This window comes from Saccopteryx leptura, chromosome 6 (genome assembly GCF_036850995.1).
Source record: "Saccopteryx leptura isolate mSacLep1 chromosome 6, mSacLep1_pri_phased_curated, whole genome shotgun sequence".
Taxonomy (NCBI): domain Eukaryota; kingdom Metazoa; phylum Chordata; class Mammalia; order Chiroptera; family Emballonuridae; genus Saccopteryx; species Saccopteryx leptura.
This window is the reverse complement of record NC_089508.1, coordinates 11,448,415-11,466,805: the sequence shown is the minus strand read 5'-3', so window position 1 is coordinate 11,466,805 and position 18,391 is coordinate 11,448,415. Positions and strand designations below refer to the sequence as shown.

The 18,391-nt window shown below is 59.2% G+C and overlaps 1 protein-coding gene across 2 annotated transcripts in view; it reads right to left on the bottom strand.

Moving 5' to 3' along the window:
* Positions 1-18,391, bottom strand: part of ITPK1 (inositol-tetrakisphosphate 1-kinase) — a 164,987-nt gene that overhangs the window by 54,280 nt on the left and 92,316 nt on the right. For both annotated transcript variants that reach the window (XM_066341650.1, XM_066341651.1), the window contains one exon: positions 17,092-17,217. In XM_066341650.1, coding sequence (XP_066197747.1) covers positions 17,092-17,217 — 126 coding nt within the window. The remainder of the gene's footprint in view (positions 1-17,091; positions 17,218-18,391) is intronic.

Genomic DNA, 18,391 nt, shown 5'->3' with positions numbered 1-18,391 from the left:
GGACTAAACAGCAAGGCCCCGGGTTCCAGCTGTGCTCTGCAGAGTGGCCGCCTTGCCTTCACTCTCTCTGGGCTCCAGCCTTCTACGGGACCGAGGAGAGAAGCAGGCGGAATTCCACCACGCCTCCCCTGTGGCCGTGGCAGCCATCGCTGCTGACCACGGCAGCGGCCACTGGGGGATCGTAACAATGTTTTGTGCTGAGCCCAGTGAGACTCCAGAATCCCGATGAGCACTCGGTCCCGGAGGTCGATGAGCCCAGCACTCACGGTGGGCCCCACATGCTGTGCGCAGAAGTACCTCTTCCGGGGTTCCCGGGAGCCCACGAGTCAGGCTTGTGTGTGCTAACTCACCCACCACTCGGATGCTTGAAATTACCTCCTTGTGGCTGTTAAAAGCTACCCACGGGGGCTTTTACAAGAAAAGAAGTGACCTTGGGCTTACTCAGCATAATCTTGCTCCTGCTTCTTCCTGGGAGCACAGCCCAAGCCCAGGTGATGGCCACAAAGCCTGGCTTTTTCCACACCAGGTGGTGGGTGAAAGCCAGGAAGCTTCCAGTCCCTAGAGTCTGGACACTATGATGGGGGGTTCCTGGCAAGATTCTAAGATAGAGTATTGTTATTTTATTATTAATAATTACAATAATGGCGATGACAGCAGCTAACTTTCCCCCACAAAGCACAGGACAGCGTTCTACATACTTTGCAGGAACTGACGCATTTATTCCCCAAAACAACCCTATGCAGCAGGTTCTATTAGCAGCCCATTTGACGGACACAGAAACTGAGGCTCAGAGCACCTCAGTACCTTGCCCAGGATCTCCCAGCTAGGAAGAAGCCAGAATGGGACTTAGAACCCAAGCTATTAGATTCCAGAACCCTCTAGAGCGAAACAAGGCATGGGGAGGCCTGGCCAGAGGAACAGCGTCCATTCTACCATGGCTAGGACTACCCACTGCATGCTCCCAGGGTTTATGTGAGGAGGAGAAAGGAAGCCTCTCTCACGTCCTGCTAGCCCAAGCCTAGGCCTTTAGCCTGCTGGTTCAGCCGGGAGACCTGGCACGTGGCACTGGATGTCAACACGAGACACAGCAAGAGAAGACGGCACAGAGTTTGCAACTTCCTCTCCCGGGGCAGAGCCTCAGACGGTCAGACCTTGCAAGGCTAAGGGTCCCTCAGGCTAGCCTGCTGTTTCAAAAAGGAGAAAGGAAGTGGAAACTAGACCAAGTCACACAGCACAGGGCGGAGCTGAGACTGCGGCCCACCTGCTGCTCCTGCCACCCCCGGGAGCCACCTCACTGGGCCAGAGTCTCTACGTCGGTTCCCAACCCCAGATCGAGAAATCTAACACACTGGAAAACAGACACCGCTTCGCAGAGCGGACAAGTGACATGCTGGGTGTCAGCGTTCACAGTGGCCTCCGGGAGGGGGGTCCACGTGGCACCAAGGGAAGCACACGCAGGATCTCGGGGCGGGCACAAGCTGGACGCACGGGAGGGTCACAGTGGACCCCTGTTGGACGACGGAGGGTCCCCGCAGAGGGAGCACTGACCGAACACAGCGGTGCCACCAGCAGTCGCAGCTTCAGAGGCACAGCTCACTTCTGCCGAGTGAAACCTGCTCTGGAGGTCAGCTCCACGTGACGAGGTCGTGAGCCGTGCTGGGCATGGCTTTCCAGGGAAAACAGCTACGGAATCCTCCGGGCAGACCACTGAAACCGTGCAATCAACCACTGTGCGTGCGTGGACATACAATCAGCTGAGGCCGGGGCCAAACGTCCCCCGGGCCAAGCCTCCCTGGCATCACCAGGAAGCCCTGCCTGCTCATGAGAGCCTCCAGAGAGCCACACACCACAGACAGTCCTGAGAATCCGCGCCAGGCCCGGCTGCCTTGACGTGACAGTGTGCCGGGCGGCTGACCATGGCCCAGCTAAACCCTAACACGCATGGCCATTCAAGGATGACAGGCCAGGGGTCTGAAGAGGCAGTCAGGTCTGGTAGAGAGCTGGGGCTGGAAATGCGTGCAGCTACACCTTGGGATTGGGCTCCCAGAGGCCAAGGGGAGGTTGCAGCAACGTCCAGTCCATTCCAGGGGCAGGACTGCCCAGTCCAGCCGGGCAGGTGCCATCTGCAGAGTCTAGCACTGAGCGGGGCAGTGTACCACCTGGGCACCAGTCCCCGACAGTCCACAAGGCTTTTGCCCTCCGATCACTGGCAGGTCACCCTTTCAGCTCAGCCACCTGGCCGGTCCCAATCCCAGCACAAGGACCCTGAGGCACTGTGGACGTTAAGGCAAAGGCAGAGTCAAGACACTGGGGTTCAAGTCCTTCGGACCACCATGGACTTGTGCACTTCCTGAAAGTCACTAGGTTATTTGTATCTCAGTCTTACCATGTATAAGATAATGCATGTGTTTATATTTACAACACTCTTTCTAACTGTGAAGGCCTAGGAGTCTTTCATTCTGCAATGTGATCAGTGAACAAAAGCTCTGAGGCTCCTGCGTGGGGCCAGAGTGCCGCCCGAGGCCTGAGGCCTGTGCCCTTGCTCATGTGCACAGCGCAGAAGCTACGCCAGACCCAGCAGGGCAACGAGTATGTGCCCACCACACTAGAAGGGAGTAAGCAGGCCAGGCACACAAGGACAGGCAGACAACGGCTCCATCCAGGGACAGATACCTGCTTACCAGCGAGACCAGCCTGTCCTTCTGTGCAGGCACTAATGTGACCCTCCGTGTGCTGCACACTCAGCCCTGGCATGCAGAGGGCATCTCCTCGCCAGCTGCTGCTTCTCTCACGCTTCTAAAACCGCTCCCTGGGAGCACAGGCTTCCCTAACAGCAGACACCTTGGTCTTAATCAATCTTTGTATTCTAGAGAGCTCTCTAGTGTCTGAGCATTCAGCCGGATGTCTCCCGGGGAGCAGGAGACCCCCGCCAGCAGTGTGTACACGGGGGACATCACCTCTTCAGCGGCAGAGCAGCCCCACGCTGCCCACCCTCGCTGGGGCTCCTGGCAGGGGGGGACGTGGGTGACCGGTGGTAAGAGAGGAGGGGAGTGTTGCCCAAGGGTGCGTTGGTAAGGGGGAAAGACAGGGTTTCTAGAGGCCAGGGACACTGAGCCACAAAGGGTCACAGGTGTGGGCTGAGGAGGCATTCCAAGCAGAGGGGACAGCAGAAGCGAAGGCGGCGGGGGTGAGGGGGGTGGAGCTCAGCACGGCCTGATGGATGTAGGTCTCCCGGGAAGGTTACGTTAACGCAGAGGACACAGAAGAGACAGCTGGAGACAGACCAGCCAAGGCATTTTGGTTTGATCCTAAAGCAATAGGGTTCTGAGCAGGAAGTGACAGGGCCAGCTCTGAGTGTTGCAGTGACCCGTCTCAGAGGCTGCGTCTAGAAGGGTAAGGGCCCTAGCGTGTCAGACGCAGCGCTGGCCTTGGGGGCAAACATGCACAGGACCCCCGTTCAGGAAGAAGTGAGACGCTGCCACACCTTGGGCACGACACCCCCTCCATGATTCCGCAGAGCCGGTGTAAGGGAATTACAGTGCAATCTGCCCATCGCCCTAGTGGCTCCTCAGGCACTCTTTACACCCGCGAGCTCAGGCCGGCACGGGTCAGGGCCTCAGCACAGGGATGGAGAAGACAAAGGGGAAATGTGAGCACGGGGCACCGGGCAGAGGCAGGGACATTCAGGTCCAAAGTCTGAACAGACTGTGTGTATCTGGCATGGACCCGGCCCCGCCCCGGGCCCTGACACAACAGGATGAGGAGGTGACCGCGAGGATCCGGGCCCTCTCCCACACTCTGCGACTCCGTGCCAAGTGACCCTGACCGGAAACACTGCCAGCCATGGTGGAACACGGACCAGCACTCGGTTGGTGGGAGTTTAACTGGTACCACTTCTAGGAAAGAAACAGGCAACAGACAAGATTAAGACTGCATAAACTCAGCATTTCTCTTTCTAGGTACTGACACCACAGAGCTGTGCACACAAAGATAAACATACAAGGGTATTTCCACCGCCGAGGAAAGTTTGTAATGCATGATCAGAATGTCCTAAATGTCTATTAGAAGAGAACCAGTTAAGAAAAGGTTAAGATCATTTTATGGAATACCATGCAGCCATTCAAATGAACGAAGCCGCCTGACCAATACGCATCATTTCCAAGATGTATCGTACAGAACAACGGCTCTGTGTGGGTAAGGGAAGCCATCTTTGTTTGCATATACAGAACCCCCTGAAGAGGTTCAAGGCCACTGGAACCAATGGCTGCCCCAGGACAAGAACCAGGAGGAGACTACTCTCGAATCTGTTCTCCATGCACGGGTAACCCATTACCAAAACAAGTCGGCTGGGATTGCTGGCAGCCGCACAGCGACGACACAGAGACAGCTGCACCTACAGGATCCACCGGAAGCACGTCCACGAGGAGACTGGTGAAATTCACTGTCCTAGGCCTGGCTGGGGCTGGCAAAACAGTGGGGCATTCCAGGAGGGCAGAGGAAGCTTACAGGGTAGAATGCCAGCAACAACCACCCTCCCCCACCTCTGCTGGTGAACAGAAGGGTCACACAGAGCAGGGGTTCGGGAAGGACAAGGCCAGGTCAGCGTGTCCAGACCCAGCCTCCGGAGTGAACTGTACAAGACGCATACCACGCATGGCGCAAAGGAACCCTTCCCCGGACTCGAGGAAGGTACAAAGAGAGTGCCCGGGTTCCCCGGGTGTGTGGCTCTGCACACACGCCCGGTGCGCCTGCAGTGGCCCCCGGGCCAGAGGCAGCCACATCTGAAGGCAGACACTCTCATCCCCCTGGGTCATCTTCCCAGAGCGCCTCAGGTGTCCCGCACCTTGCTCCGCCACCTGGCAAGTGGCGTGCACAGGCCTGGGAGAAACCACGGCCCCAGCAGGGGACAGACTCTGCAGCTCACAGAGGTGACAGGGAAGTCCAGGTTTGTAGCTCTTGTCAAAGTATAACCAAGAGGCTGTGGCAGAGGGTGGGAAGGAAACTGAACACTTTATGACTTGAGACGACAAATACCTTCTCCCCCTTCTCTGCCAGACCCCCTGCTGAAAACAGTGCCTCCCTTTCTGTCCCCGAATTTCAGTGCCAAACTTAGAGCGTTCCCCATCTCCCATCAATGGGAGGCCGGCAAGGTGCCCAGTCGGATTGCTCATCTCACAAATGTCACATGCACTGTCACAGTGCCACACCACTACTCAGGTCCTCGGGCAAACAGAGCCACCAGGGCCACACAGAGCCTGGGGAGCTGGGATGGGCGGGGCTGGGGGCTGGCCGAGAAGGCATCTCCCAGGCTGGCGCTAAACCAGGACAGGCCGCCTTTCCACTCGGGATCACCGCTGGGGCTGGAGGGGTTCCCTGGGTCATTGGGCCGACTGTCACTGCTGACCACTGAGCACAGAGAGGACCAGAAAGGGGCTGCCTGGGCCCAGGTCACAACAGCTCAGTTCCACACCGGCTCAGCAGCGGCCCCCTGGCTCCTGAAGCGCCTGTCCCCACCCCAACGCACCTTCTCCACATGCGCTCAGGTACCTGTGGGGCAGCCCCAGCCCCAGGTGGCTTCCCAGTGCCCAGACGAAGGCCTGCTCGGCTCGGCCCGCCCTGCCGCCAGGGTCCCCCTCACGGCTCCTGCCTGCTTGAGGGGGTGTGCGAGTGTGACAGCCGGCCTCATGGGTGTGCGAGTGTGACGGCCGGCCTCAGGCACCCGCCCTGCTGTCAGCAGAGCGAGAGGGGACTTCCGGAACCACAGCAGCGTCTGCAGTGGGCTGCTGAGCTCTGCAAAAACCGAGCGTCGCCCTGGCCAGCGGCCATCTGGCCCCTCACATCCGCACTCAGCCACCCCGCTCCTGGCTGCGTGAGCACAGTGGGAGCTACCGCTGTCCGAGGCGACCCCGGCCATGACCTCGGTGCCACAGGCCACTGTCTTCACTTCCGGCTGCACATTTCAGCCCTCGTCTAGCCAAGGCCACCGAGCATGCTCAGTTCGCACATGCTCCCCTGGCCACTGTGCTCTGGTTGCACCAGCTTACTCCAGGCTCCCAGACCTCTGTGTCTGTCCTGCTCAGCGGCCTGGACAGATGCTGCCCCCTGGCCTGCTCCACACTCTCCCCTGGCTTCCCAGGACTCTTAGGCCTCTGAGCTCAAGTGTCAGCTCCTCAGAGAGACTTGGTTCTAAGAACCTCCCTGTTGGTTCAATCACAGGTGGTGACCTCTTCCTCGGGTGACCCTGCATCACCGGCCTCACCCCCGGGGGTTCATCAGCTGCTGGCCAAAGTCCCTGCGAGGCATATTTGGAAAGGCACCAGAGAGTTCTGAGTGAACCCGGGCAAGTGACTTAACATCCTCGGGCCTCACTTTCCTCACCCAAGAAATGGGGAAGTAACTCCATTTTCCCAGGCCTGGGTTTTTCTTCTTCCTAGAACTTAACATAATTGGAGGCTGCGTTACCTTTTCCTCTATTTACTTGTGTTCCGTTTGCATTGCCTGCCCCTGCCCCAGCCCTGCCCCCCTCCACCGCACACACACACATACCACTCGCCAGGCAAGGGCTGCATCCGCAATGTCTTCTGGGATTCCTGGAGCACAGGAAGAGCTCTCACTCATCAGTGGACACCGAGAGCCAGGGGACAGGCCAGGGGCTGGAAGCCAGGCAGTGTGGGACACAGACCCCCCCACGAGCGTGGACTACGCAGGGAGGGGCTCAGGGAAGGGCCCTGTGCCTGGCTCGGCCCGGACCCGCATATGCCCTACCTGAGCAGCTTTGTTCTTGGCCAGAGAGAGGCTCTGTGGTGGATCACACGAGGTCAAAGGGGGCCGCACCGCGCTTTATCCTGGGCATGTGGCCCGCACGGGCGGGACAGAAGCGAGTCAGGGAGTCACAGTCCCAAAACAAAGCAGGAGGAGAAGGCAACAGGGCGAGCTCCCTGCTGCAGGGGTGACTGAAGTAAAGAGCCCACGAGAACACAAGCCTCTGGGCCCCAGACCCACAGCCCGGGCCCGGCACCCGGGGAGGCCTCCGGGACCCCAGACCCACAGCCCGGGCCCGGCACCCGGGGAGGCCTCCGGGACCCCAGACCCACAGCCCGGGCCCGGCACCCGGGGAGGCCTCCGGGACCCCAGACCCACAGCCCGGGCCCGGCACCCGGGGAGGCCTCCGGGACCCCAGACCCACAGCCCGGGCCCGGCACCCGGGGAGGTCTCCGGGGCCCCAGACCCACAGCCCGGGCATGGCACCCGGGGAGGCCTCCGGGATCCCAGATCCGCAGCCCAGGCCTGGCACCCGGGGAGGCCTCCGGGGCTCCAGATCCACAGCCCGGGCCCGGCACCCGGGGAGGCCTCCGGGGCCCCAGATCCACAGCCCGGGCCCGGCACCCGGGGAGGCCTCCGGGACCCCAGACCCACAGCCCGGGCCCGGCACCCGGGGAGGCCTCCGGGGCCCCAGATCCACAGCCCGGGCCCGGCACCCGGGGAGGCCTCCGGGATCCCAGATCCACAGCCCAGGCCCGGCACCCGGGGAGGCCTCCGGGATCCCAGATCCGCAGCCCAGGCCCGGCACCCGGGGAGGCCTCCGGGGCCCCAGACCCGCAGCGGGAATGGCTCTGCTGACCCCATAGGGCTCTCTGAGCCGCTCAGAGTGCTCAGAGTGATGCAGGGGCCTCAACCAGGGGGAATCTCCCCCCGGGAGACGTTCAGCAACGTTGGAGAGGCTTTTGGTTGTCACAATTGGCAGTGGTGCTACTGGGCATCTAGTGGGTGGGGGCCAGGACGCTTCTGAACACCCTGCTGTGCATGGACAGCCCCCCACAGCACAGACTGATCAGCCAACGTGTCCACAGGGCCGAGGCTACAGAACCCTAAGACAATGTGCGTACAAGTTCTTTCCACAACTTGGGAAAAACGGATTGTTAATAAACATTAGTGTTTCTGGAGTCCAGCACACCTCAGACCCAGTACTGCAAAGCACTGACCACCTACCCACACACAGTGGGACCACGGCCAGCACGCTGGGCCAGAGCGCGGGCTTCCGGGAGGCTGCCCCCCCCCCCCCCATACCACCCAGTGCTGTACAAAGTCCAGCTCTGCGCCAGGCTGGTAACAGGGTCACAAGGTCACGGATCTCCCTGGGGCGGGGTGGGGGGCGCTTCCTGTCCACACAGGAAAGGCCCTACAGACGGCTAATGGCACTAAATGGCACCAGCATCCCCAGGGCAGAAAAGAAGGATTCACAGCCACCGCCAGCCGGGCCGGGGCGCACAATGGACAGATTGTGCACCGTCTCCTCCATGGGAGAAGCGGCCTTGTGACCCAGGGCAGCCATCGCGGCGAGGCTGACCTCATGGCCACCCCAGGACAGGATCTCCCCTCTGGGCCACACCACCCGACGAGGCTGACCTCATGGCCACCCCAGGACAGGATCTCCCCTCTGGGCCACACCACCCGACGAGGCTGACCTCACGGCCACCACAGGACGGATCTCTCCTCTGGGCCACACCACCCGACGAGGCTGACCTCACGGCCACCCCAGGACAGGATCTCCCCTCTGGGCCACACCACCCGACGAGGCTGACCTCACGGCCACCCCAGGACAGGCTCTCTCCTCTGGGCCACACCACCCGACGAGGCTGACCTCACGGCCACCCCAGGACAGACTCTCTCCTCTGGGCCACACCACCCGACAAGGCTGACCTCACGGCCACCCCAGGACAGGATCCCTCCTCTGGGCCACACCACCCGACAAGGCTGACCTCACGGCCACCCCAGGACAGGATCTCTCCTCTGGGCCACACCACCCGACGAGGCTGACCTCACGGCCACCCCAGGACAGGCTCTCTCCTCTGGGCCACACCACCCGATGAGGCTGACCTCACGGCCACCCCAGGACAGGATCCCTCCTCTGGGCCGCACCACCAGATGCGCCCAGCTCTGCCTCCCCTGGCATCTGCCAGCCAGTGTTTCATCATGTGGCATCAGCTGTGCCAGAGGTTATCCCAGACGGCAACCTCCTCCTCAGGTGACCCCAAGTCATCGGCCCTCACCCCTCCCACGTCTGTCAGCTGCCAGCCAAAGCCTCTCTGAGGCATATCTGGAAAAAGCGCGGGTGGAGTTTTAACTGAGTAAACCCAGGCCAGTGGCTTAATATCCTCGGGCCTCAGTTTCCGCACCCCAAATATGGGGAAGTAATTCCCTCTTCCCAGGGTTGAGATAAGGACTGAACGAGGTAAGAGACTGAAGAGCCCAAAGCAGAGACGGCGACCTGGATGCGCTCCGGGAACAGGGGCCTCTCCGTGGCTCCAAGGTGCCCACCTGCATCCTTCACTGGCGCCCTCGGTTCTCACTCTGACCACCCAAACAAGAGGCCCACCTGCCGCCAGGTTCTGCCCCCCAAGGGCCAGAAACTCACAACTTTTGATAGGTTTAGATGTCATCTTCTAAGTCGGAGGAGGAGGCCTGGAACAAGAAACACGTTCCTTCCTTCCCCTCCCCCTGCACCCCTCCGTCATCCCACCTCAGGGTGACAGGGTCTGATGTGGCATGGCCGTGACAGTGTGTCTGAGGCCAAGAGGTCAGGAGCAGAACGGAACCACGGCCTTGAGGGTGACCACCATCGCTACCAGCAACCGCCTTCTGCACTGGGACCACAGCTCCCACGGCCACAGTCTGACGTTGCCACCCTGGCGTGCTCCTCATGTGGCAGTTGGGGCAAGCACAGCCCAGGTGAGGGGTGCCCGGGACCCCTGGTGCCTCCCCTCCCCTGTCCTGCCTGTTAAGCTAAACTCAGTTTGCATTTTCCACTCCGCTGTCACAGAGCACAGCTCTCGTTTGGGGACACCTTCATAATCACTGCCTGTTGGGCAGATAAAATATATTATGCAAAAAAAAAAATGTATTATGCTCACTTTGTTAAAGATAGCAATGCCCACGTGGAAGCCATCACCCAGGTGATATTAATGTGTGTTGGGGGCAGGCTGTGGGCAGGCAGGATCCTTGTAGCCTGGGGCTTAGTTTTAGGACTAAGCCTTTCCCACCCTTTTTGATGTGGGGTGGTACAATCCCATCATGCCTCAGATAAGTGACTTTGTATTAGAGACTTCCTTATTTTGTATATTGGATTAAAGGTTTTGAATCTACACTATAAAATGAGGGCAGAACAGGAGCTTGCGCTCTTGGTTCCTGAGATTAGTATTAGAGAGAGGAGAGCAGAGAAAGGCCACGTGGAGGAGGCCAGGAGAAGCAGCCAAGATGGTGGAGTGTTGAGTGAGAAGCCAGTTTGTGCAGAGTTTGTGCAGGGAGAAGGAAAGAGATGGGGAACAGAGGTGAATAAGTCTGGAAACCTTTGATTCTAGGAAACTCGGATAAGTCAGTAGCTTTGTGAGCACTGAATGTGAGTGGGTTTTGGAGCCCAGTGTGTGTTTTTACTTGCCTGCCGGGTGCAAGCTAGGATTAAAAATGATGGCTCATCAGTTTTTGGCTCTATTGTTTCTTTGCCGACTGTTCAAATCCAGTGCAAACCTGTATGGGCCGGGCTGCTGTGATGGTGGCCGTGGCCACTGGCTTTCCACTGCCTCATTGACTCCAGTTATGACTAGGAGCTCTCACGTTGGCTGGGCCCAGCCACAGATAATGGTGTAACAATACTGACGAGAATGAGCTGACATAACTGAGTGTCACCAAGTGCTACTCCGACTGGCCGAGTGCTTCCCTGTGTCATTGCGCCCCGGGCACTAACAGAATGGTGAGGGCTTACACCAAGAGTTTTCATTCATTTAATCCTTACACCAACCCTACCTGGCGCTTTAATTGCCTTTTTTGTTATTTTTAGACGAGCCCTGCAGGGCTGCTGTGTCATTGCTCATGTTTGGCCCCCTGACCTGCAGGGGACCTTCTTCCCTGACCTCCTGCAGGCAGTCATAGCCTCAGGGTCGGTGCAGCCACTGAAATGCGAGAGTCCACGGCCAGTGTCACTTCAGGGCAGACACAAGATCCAGAACGAGCTTCACTGAGTTCTCCTCCCTTACCACGATGGCCCGTGCACAGCTGCCCCATCGTCCCAAGTCCCCGACACACAGCAGAGCTCAGGCAACCTCCCCACAAGGCAGAAATAAGCCTGCGCTGGGTGCCGGGAGCCACCTGTTACTGCAGTGTGGCCAAGCCCACCTGAGAGATGGGCAGGAAGGGCCGGAAGCCATCCCCTCCACTGTCCTCAAGGGGAAATGGAGCCTGCAGCTGCACTTCTAGGGAGAGACAGGTCACTCGTGGCCCGCTTCCTGCCCGGGGCCAGGCCCAGCAGATGTCTGCCTCACTCCTCCGGGATCATCAAGCCTGAGTGTTCTGGGTGCTTGACACGTGCTAAAACACTCAGTCCGCCCACAGCCCTGGGAGGTGGGGACTACAGCTGGCCACAGTTTAGAGATGAGGAACTGAAATACAGAGTAAGTTAAAAGGCATGCCAAAGGCCAGCCAGCAGGACGTGGTGGGAGAGCTCTAAGCCAGGCGGTGGGCTCCAGTCAGTGTTCCTAACCATGCTGCTAGGGGGGCCCAACAGTCTACTGGGGGGAGAAGGCGGACCAGTGGGCTCTAGATATCTACACAGAAAGGATAGGAGGGCGCCAAGGACGAAGATAAACAGATGACTAATAAGCACGCAGAAAGATGCTTGACATCGTTAGCTGTCAGGGGCATTTAAATCAACACCACAAGCCCTGGCCAGATAACTCAGCTGGGTAGACTGTTGTCTCCATACGCAAAGGTTGTAGGTTCGATCCCCAGTCACTGCACATACAGGAACAGATCAATGTTTCTCTTTCTCTCTCAAATCAATTAAGAAAACAAAACAAAACACCACAAGATACCACTTCATACCCACTGAGATGGCTAAGGTCAAAGTCAGGGAAGTGCTGGGGAGGGCATGGAGAGAGCGGAGCCTTTATACACTGCGGTGAGAAGGGAAAAGTCTGGCTGCTCCTCGACTGACCCCGTGACCCAGCAATTCCACTCCTGGGTATTTACCCCGAGAAGTGAAACACACGTGCATGCAAAACAAGTGCAGGCGTGTTTGTAGCACTGTTATCCAGAACAGCCACCGGACGGGACCGCCAGATGTCCATCGGGCGATGACCGGGTAACGCGTGATGCGCTGACACAACGGCGTGTTCAGGCGTGACGGGGATGAAGCACTGGTTCACGCTACCACATGGATGGGCCCTGGACACGTGCTGAGCAAAAGAAGCCGGAAACAAAACATCCCGTATTACGTGATTCCACTCATGTGAAAGTCCAGAGCAGGGTGATCTACAGGCAGCAAGTGGGTTGCTCAGGGCTGGGAGCAGGTGACAGTGACAGTTAAGGAGTAGAGGGTGCATTTGGAGGTGATGGAAATGTCCTGAAACTGTGGTGATGGTTACACACATCTGAGTACACCAACCACCCCTGGACTGTGTGCTTTAAACAAGAGAACCGTATGGTACGCGAGGTATCTCTCAATAAACCTAGTTTGAAACTAAGGGGTGGGGGGGGGGGCGGGGCACTGGGCTAGTAAGGACGAGTCAGTGCTGTGTCCTCTCAGGTGAGACGGTGACAGAGAACCACAGGGACAGCGTGCGTTCCCTGCCGGCACCACGACTGTGATGAAAGGCTTCTCACCCAGAAGATCCACCTCATGTCATCAAACAGCTAGCAGGGGCCTGGGAGGCGAGGGGGACGCTGTCCCGTGGGAGCAAGACGCAGGCTGGCCTGCCACAGCTGAGGGGGGAGCGCCCAAGACCAGGGCCTGAGGCGAGGGGGGGGGCCCTGCGGAGCCTCCAGCGGCCCGCGCTCCCTCCGCATCTCAGAACCCACTGGGCTCCGGGCTCCGAGGACCATGCTGTCCTCGTGGCCAGGGCTCATCTTGCACAGGCAGTTCCCCCCACCCCCAGCCCCCCCACAGGGCCTCTCTCACTCCCATTTAATCCGATCGTATGCTCCCCACCCCCAGCCTGCAGGATCAAGTCCAAGCTCCACAGCCTGGAGTGAAAAAGCCAACCTTATCTCCAACCTCATCGTCCTGCCACCCTGACACTGGAGGCATGCCACACGCACCCAACAGGCAGAGCCGTGGCCGCAGGGACCCTCCTGGCCTCCTCCCTCTGGTGCCTGTGCCCGGCTGCCCACTGCAACCGCTTATTCCCTCCACTGAGCTGCCAGGGCGCCCTGCACAAGGCCAGCACCAACAATGCCCTTCCACTCCACAGATGTGGAGGCCCATGTGAGGCAACGGGAATGCCAGGTGTGCATGAAGCAGACGCAACCCCGCCCCTGTGGAGCTAACGCCCAAATGGAGAGAACAGCAGTAGCAACTGATAAAGAATTACAACCTCCCAGCCGGACCAGGGGGTGACAGAGTGGATAGAGCATGGGCCTGGGATGCTGCAGACCCAGGTTCAAAACCCCAAGGTTGCCGGCCTGAGCATGGGATCATGTCTATGATCATTACGGTCGCTGGCTTGAAGCCCAAGGTTGCTGGCTTGAGCAAGGGCTCACTGGTTCAGCTGCAGCCCCCTGATCAAGGCACATATGAGAAAGCAATCAATGAACAACTAAAGTGACGCAACTACGAGTTGATGCTTCTCATCTCTCTCCCTTTCTGTTTCTCTCTCAAAAAAACAAACAAACACAACCTTACAAAAGGAGGGAAGGAAAAGTGCAGCGTTCTGAGACTCTAGGATGGGAGATAGGCCCTCAGTCAGATGACCAGGGAGACCTCCCGGAGGGAGGGGTACCTGAGCCAGGACCAGGGAGGGGCACGGATCCAAGCAAGGGAACGGCTTGTGGAAAGGCACTGTGGTGGGCTAGAGCGCAGAGCAGGACTGGCAGCCCCCGCAGGCCGGGCTGGAAACCACATCTTGAGTCTTGACCGTCACGTCTGTGCGGGCACGGCGTGGGCTTACGGCAGGCCACACAGGGCCCGGTCTGCACCTCTCCCAGCTCATCACGGTGGGCCAGGGTCCCTCACGGCCTACCCTCCACGCTGGGGCTCCGTCAAGGATGCGCCACTGCAGAAGAAGCTGTCCTTGTGTTCAGACCAAGGATCCAGGGGCCATGAGGGGGACACCTGACATCCTTCCAGCTAATCAAGATGGGGAGAAGAGATGACAGTTTAGACTTTTAGACTCAAACCTCCCCTTCTGGGCACATGCAGGGAAAATCCCACGAAGATCCACCCAGGCCGCTCCACGTGCCTCTTAGCACATGATCACCACAACCCTTCTGGGCAATCGTGGGGCTGCAAGGGGGAGGGCCAGCCCCCAGCCACACCTCACAGGGGGGCCAGGACGCCACAGGGAGAAATCCTCCTTGCCCCCGCTGAGGCCAAGAGGCCCTTGAGCCCTGGGACAGGGACCCTGCCACCACCCCAGCCTCACCGGCCACGTGGGCACAGCCCGCGAGGGACCTTTGCTCAGGTCTGTTCGCTGATAACTGCAGCCCCAGCAGAGCCCTGGCGGCACCGGGCTGCTGGCTCCACATGAACTTGGCACAGAAAACAACTGAATCATCTCAACCGCTATCCAAGCCAAGCCCTCAGGGCCAATATTTAAAAAAAAAAAAAAAAAAGCTTAGAGGTGGTTTCCATGGCAACCCGCTTGAGTGATCTGCCATAAGCCCCAGGCCTACACTCTCCAACCCGTCCACAAGGGCAGCCAGAAAAAAAGCTCAAACGCTCAGCTCTGCGGAGTCCTCCCCATCCCGGGCCATGCAGGCTTAATGGGAGCATCCCAGAGGGCTGCCAGGACCGTCGCAGAAACTCCTGTATCTCAGCCGACACCCCACCCCGCCTCCCCGGGGACCCGAACGGCCCAGGAGGAGGCCTTTCGAGATGAGCCCCTTCCGGAGCAAACCATCTTACTGTTTTCTTACTCACAGCAAAGTGTGGAAAGGCCAGCTCTGCAAACCTGGTCCCTGGGCTCTGCTTCCTGCCTCTGAAACCGACTTCCTTCACAGACCCTGTGCCCCTCCTCCCACCTAAGCCAATGTCTCTTTTGCTAACGTCTCAAAAATATTAAAACAGGAATCTGCAAACAACATGTGATCAAGGTCAAACGTCAGCCTATCTGGTCTGGCTCTGGAACGATCGTTGCATGCAGGGGGGACAACAGGTCGTCCCCGACAGCGCCGGGCCCGGTGGCAGGAGGCCTGCAGCTGCCGGCCTCTTCCCTGGCCCGCACTCCTGCCTCTGGTCCTCCTCTCCGCCAGCCTCCGCCTGTCTCCTCTCTTCCTGGGGCCTCTGGAAAGTGCAGCCTGTCACCCTTTTCCCCAAAGGATTGTTCTCCTCACAAAGGAGGAAACGTCCTGGCCTTATCAGATATCCGGCTTCATGCAGAGGAACAGATTGCAGTGAAAATTTATCCCAGAAATCCCAAGGCTGCGAGGTTAGCCTGAGGTCACCTCAGTCATCTGAGGGCTGGCTGGGTGTGTGTGCCCTGGGCGGGCCAGACTCCAGGGACACAGCAAGACCTCTCCGGGAAACGCACCCGGGGGCTGAAACCCTTAAGCTGCACGTCCCCACCTCCTCTCGACGCCCTCCCTCTGTAACCTCCTTTTCTATCAAGGGAAGGAACCCGGGACCCTGTTCTCCTTGACGGTTCTGTGGTCACCGGCCCTGGGTGTGAGCTTAGCATGGGTCTGGGGGAGCCGGGGGTGTGAGGCCCCCTAGGGGTGGTTGTCCTCTAAGTGCCGGGGCACGGGGTGGGTGGGGCTGTAGCCCTGTATCCCGGAGGGCAGTAGGAACACAGGCACGCCCTCAGTACCCGTGCATACACGCACACACAATGGTGGAAGCATCTAGCAAACAGTAGGAACTTGAACGTACGTGAACATTACTCCTCACGGCAGCCTGGCCACCTTGAGAAGTTGGAACGGCCATCCTACATCATCCCCATTTTACAGAAGAGGAAACTAAGACTCAGAGTGGTTATGGGCTCAAATGACATCGACCTGGACTCCCGGGGCCAGCCTGAGCACTGATATGCAGCGTGTCACCTCCTCCTCCCAACACCGTGTGAGGTTTTCCTGGTGCTGACATGCCTTTCCTGGGGGCCTCCAGCCTTCAGGAAATATTTCAGGCCATTAGCAAGGAGAAGGCCCTGGTGGGCACCCCATGGGGACAGCACCCCTCCCCCACTGCCAGTAGGGCCACAACTACATCTGGGGCCACTTGCACACAGGAAGCAAAGTCAGCCAGGGAGGAGGCGAGAGTCCCAGGGAGGAGGGGGAGGCTGAGGTCACAGCCCCTTAACACGGGAGAAAGAAAACGCTGTCAGCAGGAGGGCTACTGTGCTGCCATGAGAGTCCCCTTTGTCCTGATAAAGACAGACAGGAGGTCACCGCTCCAATTATCACAACTGACAAGCGCTAGCTCAAGCGCCCCCTCCCACCAGGGAGGCCCTCTGCTTCGGTTGCGTTCTCACTGATTATATGACCTTGTTTTACACGACCCCCGAGCCACTTTCCAGAGGAATGAATCACGTTCTTGTCCATCACAGAGAGAGCCCGGGACAAGCAGTGGGGGCGGAGGCAGCACCTCCTGAGGTGGCGGGCAGGTCAGCGTGGGGTCAGGACCCGGGCGCTGGGGAAACGGGTCAGGGAGGAGAGAGCAGCCAGAAGGATGTGGTCTGTGCTCAGAGCCACGCAGACAGGGTCAAGGTAACGAGCAGGAGGGAGTTCTCCCCCAAGGCAGGACTCAGGGGCCAAGTGCAGCTGTCCCAGCTCGGAGACCTCGAGGGCAAGAGGTCCCATCCCTGCGCCAGCCCAGAATCCCCGCAGCGGCTGGTCTGTGCGCGTGCGTGTCCGGACGATGTGCAGGCTGCACCTGGACTCAGCAGTCTCTGACCAGGCGGTCACATCTACACAGGTACAGGATGGAGGGGTGCCAACCTGCCCTGGTTCAGGCCCATTTCACACCCAACCAGACAGAGGCCCTGGCAGGGAAGCGCCTGACCACAAGTCTGGGCTGCAGCAGAACCACTTCTTCGGAGCGCACGGCCAGAGAGCTGCAGAAATGCATGGGCCACTCCTGGGATCTCCCTCCTTCCCGCCCTCACTCACCTGGAACCTGTGCACCAGCTCCAGGGACTGGCTGTCATTCTGGTCGGCTTCGAGGATGACGTCGGTCAGCTTGTGGATGATGACGTCCAAGGGGCCCTGCTCTTCGATTGGCCGGCTAAGGTTCAGCTGCAGGGGGGTGGTGGGGGGAGGAGACAACACAGAGAAGAACATCAGCACCTGAGCCTACCACCCTATGCTGTCCCCCGCCCTCTACATGTATGTCCCTGCAGCATGGACAGAGGGGGGGCAGGAGAGCTGCATGGACAGGGGGGGCAGGAGGGCTGGCACCCGAGGAAACAGGTCAAACAGGATGACCCACTGAGGTCCCAGAACTCCGCCAGGTCCGGCCCTGTGTTTGTACTTCTGTCCCCGAGCCCCATGCTACCCAGGGTACAGACCACACACACATGGAATCAAGGTGACAAGGAACAGGTCAAGCGAGCATCACTGTGAAATCACTTTATAGAGAGAGAGCATTTACTGTGCGCATCCCATCTGCCCGACAACCTAGGTTTTTCTGAAGTCACACAGCCAGATGTGTGCTGAGACCCAAGAAGACACTCCAGGAAAGGACACAAAGTCTCAGCAAAGCTGTGATCTCCCTAACCCCGAGAGCCGCTGCTGCGAGCGACCGGCTGCTTGCTCGTCCCACTGGGATGGGGGCTGATCATGACAAAGTGGAGGCGCGCGGGGCTGCCTGTGATCTGCGGGGCACTGCTCGCCCTGCTCCGCTGGAGACATGATTATTTTTTCAAGAGCACAAGGTCCCGAAGATCGGGCCCCCAGGAGCCCTCTGGCTGACAGTTGGCATCACCTGACCCCGAGGCAGGAGCTCCTGCCAACAGCCAGGGCAGCCTGACACCAGGCTACCTGACCCGCCAGAGGTCCGCTGCCTGGCATGCGGACACCACACCTGCAAGGCCAGGTCCTCTGGAGGCACCTGGCTGACCCCCTGGACGGCCTCAGCAGAAGCCAGATGAGGCCACGAGCCCCTCCCCTTCCCTCAGCCCGTCCCCAAGTGGGCCTCCCTCCAGGACTCAAGGCTGACTGTTCCAGAGTCGTTAGTAGAGAAATCACAATGACAGTACGAATGATAGCTCTGGGAGGCCCCGTGCTAAAAACTTAACGTGTATTCATTTTATTTTCCAACCACGTGGTGAGAAGCAATTTCACAGATGGGTGGAGAACATAGGCTTCTGAAACCTGCCCAGGATCTCACAGTGAGAACGCGGTGGGGACAGGACGCACACTCAGATCCGGGCCTGAGCATGCCACTCACGGCCCCCACCCGGGCCCCCGG